Here is an 8,059-nt window from a genome sequence, read left to right on the forward strand (position 1 = left end):
AATTAAAATTACAGCTTTACTTATTCCCTGCTGGAGTTTTATTGACATAGAAAAATAGTTTTCATTAGACTCAAGTGATAAATGATTGTCACCACCCACTTTAAAAGCAACAAACACATTACAGCAGTGGAATAAATAAATAGCTTTTTCTTAATATTTTTAACTTTTCCCCAAAATATGGCAGCTCTTTTATAGTAAAGCTATTGTGATAATTTTATGAATGAATTTACGTAGTATAAACCCATACTAATGCGTCCTTAAACATAAAGCAATCCTCGTGAAAGCACAATGTAAATGAAATACTAAACTTGAATTTCTCCCACACTTCCACGAACTTCCTTTATATCCTTTTTTTGAAAAGATAAAGTATTTTATCTAAAACAATCTTAACCTCAACTAGTATTTCGTATTGAGTGAGGCAAGTTGACATTTTCAAAAAGTATCTTAGCTTTTCGTTATCAATTTAGAAATAATAGCGAAATTTTATTGGGTTTTAACCCCAAGACTTTAATAACTTATCATTGCATAGTTAAAATTTTATTATTAATTTAACTTTTTATTTATTATATTATAATATACTACTTATATTCATTATTCTTTTAACATACCATATATTGAATTCAAAGGAACAGTTGAAGAATTTATTATATGCTCCATGAGGTTAGTATAAGTCTTGAGTTTATATGAAAGTTACAGACATTCGCTGTACAATCTTATTAATATAAGAAGAAAAATTTTAATTTTGTTGGTAAAAAGCATCGGAGTGCTCCATATGATATACACAACGCCATGAATTTCAAGTCAAAAATATGGAATAATGTTATCCACAATACTAGCTGAACTTACGATTGACAAAGGCATATATTGGGCCAAGGATTAAGAAAATTTGTATTTAGAACTTGATCTTTCAATAACCAGTATTCGGAGTATGGATCTTATATTATTACACAAAATAATATTATAGCTTTATACAAACGAAATGAACATTAATCCTTTATCACGAACGATAGGTCGAGATCTTATGACATGTACCCATAGCCGCAATATAACATTATGTATAGTTTTTATTACGAAAGCACTCAGCACAAATCGAGAGTACTTTTTAAGTGTAGAGGCGGTCTTTTTAAATTGAACGACAGAGTATTTAATATATAAGAACGTGATTGTTCTTTGTCTAATCATTATGAAATAGAAAACATTTGTAGGTGTACCTATATCGGACTTTCAGAGAATAATTTAAAGTCTGGTTAAATGGTAGCAATACTAATAATCTGTATACATTTATGAAAAGTATGTATTTTAAGTGACAGAAAATTATTTCACAAACGTTCAATAAAGTCTGGCATGACAGCCTGATCCACAAAATACCTCAGATACTCCCGCAAAACTCACACGCAGTACTTGAATCGTACTTGGTAGACAGATCTTTCAGAGTAAAGTACTATTTATTTTGCAAAATAAATAAATATTATTTTTTAAAACATTTTATATTTTATTTACAAAAACATCATGAATAGCAGAAGAAAAAAAATTATTTTAAACTCATTATTTTTATTCAATATGAATAAAAATATACTGCGATTTTAAAATAAATTCTACCCATACTAAAAATAAGGAACCACTCTGAAATTATCGAAAGAACCGTCATATCTTGAAGTAATATCAATTGTGTCTTGAGGTAAAACAAGAGCTTTGAGGATACGCCGAAGTATTGTGGCAGACTTCAAGTCAAATTCATTTCCACGTACTTGCAAATACTTCAGAGTAACAGGCTTCTTCAATGTTGTGAGTATAAGATTCATAGCACTTGCACCTATTTTATTGGTTTCGATATTCAAGTATTCTAATTGAAAACATGAACTTAGATAGTGTGCAACAACTTCCCCACCGTGAGTACCCAAACCATTACGGGAAATATCCAAACGTTTGAGTGTACCACTCTTGGCAATAGCGCGTAACAAATATCTCACACCGTCCGAATCAATATTATTACATGCCAACTCTAATTCGTAGAGTTTCGATTTCGTGCGATACAAATACTCAGCAATTACTTCCATATCCTGTGCGAAAAACTGACAATTATTTAGTTTAAGAACTTCCAGTTTATTCTGTAAAATCAATGATGACACAATGCTGGCCATCTTTCTCGTTTCCAACGTTATATAATTTCCTATCAATCCACTACAATCAAATATTTTCAAAGAAGTTGACTTATGCACACCATCGGCTAACATAGCGAACTTGAACTGTGATATGTCACAATTTGCCACACTAATTTCTTCCAGCGTTTTAGAGTCTATTAGAAAGCTACGCAAGCCACGAACCGCGTTTTCATTTAACGGGGTACCTGTAAAATTCATCACTGTTAAAACAAAGTTTTAAAACATATATTAAGTTATATCCACCATCTAAAATTAAATTCGTAGCACTCATCACTAAACCACATTCGCCAAGAATCTTGAAAAATAGATCAGGTAAGTGCATTAATAAAAGTTCGATTCTTTTAACCGGCCTTAAAACTTTTAAAAAAGTTGCAACTATATCGGGTTCGCCTATCACAAAAACTCCTCTCAAGACCACGGATTTTAGTATACGCAAATCGATAAATTTTACTATTACTTTAAAGTCTAAATAAAACAAAAAAGTTCTATTCATTTTCTCCTCGAATTCAAGACGACTAAATCGAAAATGTCGGTAAGGTCTCTTATCATACTCGCGTTGCCAACAATCGAGTAGTAAAATCGTTAAATGCTTAAATGGCGTCGGTGGAGTCACATAACAATCCGAAATCACATATTCACACATTGTTGAATTTGATTAATTAATTAATTATTGTGAATTATTGTGTGCTAAATTAAAAATATTAACAAAACATTAATTTTGTGAAAGTTCGAACAAGATTTAGAGAAAAGTTAATATTATTATTTTGACTGAAATTTCAAATATTTTTTTCCTGATATATAAAATCTTATTTTCTGTTAAAAACAAAGTAAAACAAAAATTATATATGGTATTAAATTAATAAAAATTAAGTTAAAATTAAATAAAGCTATGCAAACACCACAATTATCTGCTCACCAAATATCATTTCACCCCAGCTCAAAAGCATGCTACATTTTTGCTAAATTATGGTAAAGTTTATAACGTAAAAAGTACTAAATGATACCGTATACACATAAAGATCGTATATCAATAGACGCAACAAATTATTCATACAACAAATAATTGCTTACAATTACAATATTATAAATAAACGGCATGTTAGGTTTGTACAGATGTTTATAACTCGGTGAGAGTACTACCGAACCACACCCCAACCATTTACTTATTTAACCAGCACAACAAGACGAATCGATCTAAAGACAACTGACTATTGACTACCTACAGTTTGTGCGCCTTATCTTTCATTATATCTATTTATAGAAAAACTATCAGGAGGTTTTTTGAACAGTAGTGAACTACAACAACAAAAATTCTTGGTTATATTATTTTAATTTTTGGCTAACATGCAGCTGTTTCGAGTGTTGCCAAATAAACATCATCAGTGGTCTTGGAATTATTTCTTGTATTTAATTATTTATAAATAATTTTTTGAGACTGCAAGTACCAGGAATCGAATTCGTGCTCTGCCGAATTTGAAGCTCCGAGTCAGCGCATCTAAACCAATTGACCCAAAGCCGCACTTGACTTTTATGCTCCCACATTTTTCTGGAATTTTTTTAATTTGCTGAGAAAGTTTTATTAACTAATTCACTTGCTGTGTTTATATTAGAACGAAGTCATAAACCAGCTGTAGATAAACTACTAAACTATTATGATTGGCTTTGTCGGAAAATGTTTGTTTAAAAAAATAATATTATTTTGTAAAAATGTTTGCTTGAATAAGTGAATATATACATTTAGGTAATATGGAATATGAGAAAAAAAATTTTCAGCTATATTATATTCAATAATTAGAGATACAATGATGTGTCAGACAGATTGGTTCTAAGCTGTTAGATATGCGAATATGGGGATCAACTATAAAAGCATAGAGAACATAAGTATAAAAGATATATGTAGTTAAATTCCTCCAACCAATGACTGAACTTAGTAGCTAACTAAACTTATGAAATAATAATTTCACAAAAATAAATTTAAGCATTTTTTTATGAACGTTCGTACAGATAATATAAAATTTTATAATAAATACTATGAAGAGCATTAATGTAATAAGTCTCAAATCTATAATAAACTATATATAATAAGCGATATTTTTACATTTTATAATTTGTCAGTTTAAACGAATACTAATAAAGTGCTTTAGTAAAGCACCAAATTTTATCGATGTATATATATATTATGGATTCTTTATTATATGTTGAAACTTCTGGTTAATTTAATAAATTCATCAATATATGTTATATATTGGCGAGAAGTACTGCAATAACTTCTTGACTCGACATATATAAGTTTTAAATATCTTAAACAAATGGAGTCGATGAATACGAAAATATTAATATTTATGTAAATAAGAATATTTGAAATGATATTTAAATTCTCTCAATCTTTATCCCATGAAACTGCATAGTATAGTAAGAGATCACAACTATAGAAATTTATACTAACTGTGCATCTAATAGATACCTGTGTGAAATAAATGCAGTGGTAAAAAATGTTGAATGTTTTGAAATTTATTTTAATTTGAGTCGCGTAATAATCAATATTCTCAGAAAAAAATTTTTCTTTGGTGAATTGTTCAAAAGCACAATGTAGAGAACTTTCCTTTTGCTGACCAGCACTTAACTGTCGCATATGATCTTGTCAATTTTTATAACTTCGCAAAAACTTTTTTATGGTTCTAACCTTTACGACCGATATCTCGAAAACCAAACTATAATGCTGCATAATGTTTTTAAAAAAAATCCGTTCTCAAATTGTCGTTCGATGAAAATGGTTCCTGGCGGGTATGTGTGTTCATAATGTAAAAATCGCTAGATGGCGTTATTATTTTTAGATAGTGTAATCAATGTGAAAAACTTGCAGCTTAAAATCTCTATATTTCTATTTTGATATAAGCTATATCCTGCATAGTATGGTGGGAAAAGTTTTTTAATGTAACTTATAGTACTAATTGTCAAATCTGTGATCCTATAAAATCGGAAACGTGTCAAATAAATGAATAAATGTAAAAAACGTGTATATTATGTTACTTATTATTCCTTATTACTCATTAAATAGAAATCACATTTATACTTTTCAATTCAAATGCGATCTATTTTTATCGAAATATTTCTAACTCTAATAGAAAAGATTCAAAAGAAAATTAAATTTAAAAATGACTTAAGTTTCCTCCTAAGAAGAAAACTTAGTACTATATAGTTCCTCCTATTGCATCTTATTAAAACCCGGTCAACATTTTTTATTAAAAAATATTATTTTGACCAAAATTTAATATTTTGACAAACTATTTTTACTATGATAACCGATTTTTTTGATAGAAAGCAAATTTTGGAATAAGTCATCACCAAGTTGAGGCTGCGAACTCTTCAATTAAAATTGCTTAAAACAATTTGTGCATATAGAACTTTTATACACACCATGGAGCTTTACCAATTCTTTCAAATTTTTAAATTTGTACCCTTATGGTATTCTCATGTTGAAGGTATTTTTACTGTTCAAATTTTTTATTATATTCCCAGATGGCTCTTTAAAGCGAAATTTAGTTCTCGCAAAATTTGACCCAAGTACTTATTATTCAAGGTTTTAGGCTAACTAAGAGCTACTTGTTACTAACATGAGTTTAACAGGTATCTTCAGCCACATCCAAGCTTCGACATTTCAGGCAATTCTTAGGCATGCGAGCTTGTTAATGCAAGTACTCTGCTACGTGAAATTTACTTCTCAGATATAGGTGTTCCTCTTACTACAATTAAACTGGTAATAAAACAAAAATATCTGATCATAGCTCAATACTGGAATGACGAACCCTTTTGTCAGATGTTTAGGTTAGCTTGGTTTAATTTGGACAAAAAAACGCACTAGTCAGCTAACACGGATCCTGCTCACCACCACAGTATTTGTAATGACGGTAGACTGGGTCTACCCTATAATAACTTTTGTCGCGGCTGTAGCTCTGAGGATGAGAAAGAGGAAGAGACCGTGCTCGATCTTATGTGTCAATGTATGTGTCAATTCTTTAGCTAAAAGAATATCAAAAATCTTTAGGGCCCTTTTCTTACTGATCTGATCGAGCTCTCATCCTGTAACTTAGCCAAATTCAAAGAACTGTTGGGTTGGTTTTCTTTCACCCAATGGGGAGTTGTTACCTTTTTCGGTGTTGATTGTATTCTGATCTTTCAGTCTATATACGTACCAACGCTATTCATGTGGTACCACAATGGGCCATTATTTGAGCTCAAGTGGGCTTTTGGATACCACCTACCTACCTATCTACAGTTTCACATTGTCACTTAGTAACTGGATTACCAAACTCATTGCTTCAGATCGTATGTACAACTATTACATGTAATTAGAACTTTATGGAAGACATATTTTTAAATTTTTTTTTTCATATTGACATATTCATTAATTAAGTAAACAACTGTTGAATTATCAACTAATTCAATTTTTACTTGAAGTTACTATTAATTACTGTCAATTTTAATATCTGTATAAAACTATTAATACTTTTTATAATAATTTTTATTTACTAAATTAAAGTAAAGGTAAGTACTGCAAACCAAACAATATTTTAAATATATATAAAAGTATATATTTCCTTACAAGTTTCATTAAAAATAACCTATATTAACGAATTGACTTTTTCACACTACGTAGGAGTGTCTCTTGCACCACATTTGAAATGATATTTGAAATGATTAAATTCAATTAGATTTTGTTTACTATTCCACATAGACTAAATTATTTTAGTAGACTTACTTACGCCTTTTTTCATTTAATTCGAATAAAATTAAGCCAATAATTTAATTAAATAACCAAAGTATGAAAATTCTTTTCATTATGAACTGCTCACTTAAGCGAATCTATTCGCAAGTTACTCTACTTATTTAATCAACAGCTACGTGCCGGACACATTCCAGACTCTGTGAGCTCAATGCTATCGAATTGACAGACTGCTGGTTCAATCGTTTGGACTCATATGACAGCTTGCTGCAATTTAGATCTGCAGTGTGACACGTGCTCGTCTATAAATAAAATGCATTCTCGAAAGGGAAAAGTATTCATGTGATGCCATCCTCAAACGGAAAAGGTGTTCACAGTCGTTGTCTTGTCATTTCATCTTTTATTATTCAATTAACTCCATCTAGAGAGTCTTGTCATCTTTATACGATGCGCACTACTGTCACAATTGTGTGAATTGGCACCACTTATTTGTCATGATTACAAAAATAATCACAAATAAATAAAAAAATAATTGCCAATTCATTTCCATTGAATAAAAATGCTCATTGACAGTTTTGGAATAGATGGCTTATGCCAAAAGGTACTTTAAGGTATTGTCCTTGTACTCGATTTTAGATTTTTTTCTTAATTATAGTGCATTCTCGTACACCATTTATACGAGTACTTGTATATAAAAATAAATATTTATGTGTAAAGATTTTTTAATTACGAAATAGTATCTTTTTGCTATGAGAAAAAAAAATTTCATAATGTCGAAATGAAGGTCGTTAAAATCCTTGAAAGCTTTGTTTTTTTTAAATGAGAATATAATTATAAATACCAATATTCTTTAGTCCTTTATTTGAAAACTGCTTTAAGACAATTTGTAGAATATAGACTTAAAAATTATATTTGCTACTATTCAAGCGCTAACAAATTCACTACAATTTGTAGTTTCAAATAAATAGTTCAACAAGGACTAATAATTTGACGACAAGTTGGAGTTAAAACCATTGGGGGTAGTAAAATGCACAATTTGAGATATGTAGATCAAAACTCATAAAGAAACCTAAAAAAGAGCGAATATCCAAAAACAAACGACATAATAGTTGACTGATTAGTAACATAATAGCCAACGCAACGTGGAGAATAGTCGGTAACAATGCAGTTGACA

The 8,059-nt window shown here is 29.8% G+C and overlaps 1 protein-coding gene across 1 annotated transcript; it reads right to left on the reverse strand.

Moving 5' to 3' along the window:
* Positions 1-1,582: 1,582 nt before the first annotated feature.
* On the reverse strand, positions 1,583-2,896 carry LOC119681934 (leucine-rich repeat-containing protein 34-like). The gene is made up of 2 exons (XM_038095247.1): positions 2,406-2,896; positions 1,583-2,347 (listed from the first exon to the last, which is right to left on the reverse strand). The coding sequence occupies exons 1-2, from the start codon at positions 2,803-2,805 to the stop codon at positions 1,605-1,607; spliced, it is 1,143 nt and encodes a 380-aa protein (XP_037951175.1). The 5' UTR covers positions 2,806-2,896; the 3' UTR covers positions 1,583-1,604.
* Between the last annotated feature and the right edge of the window lie 5,163 nt (positions 2,897-8,059).

The sequence above is a fragment of the Teleopsis dalmanni genome, chromosome 2, assembly GCF_002237135.1.
Source record: "Teleopsis dalmanni isolate 2A chromosome 2, ASM223713v2, whole genome shotgun sequence".
Classification (NCBI taxonomy): domain Eukaryota; kingdom Metazoa; phylum Arthropoda; class Insecta; order Diptera; family Diopsidae; genus Teleopsis; species Teleopsis dalmanni.

Coding starts and splice junctions, on each gene's coding strand:
- LOC119681934 (XM_038095247.1), bottom strand. CDS start 2,805: ATGTGTGAATATGTGATTTCGGATTGTTATGTGACTCCACCGACGCCA. Junction 2,348..2,405: donor TACGAATTTAATTTTAGATG/GTGGATATAACT, acceptor TGAATTTTACAG/GTACCCCGTTAAATGAAAAC.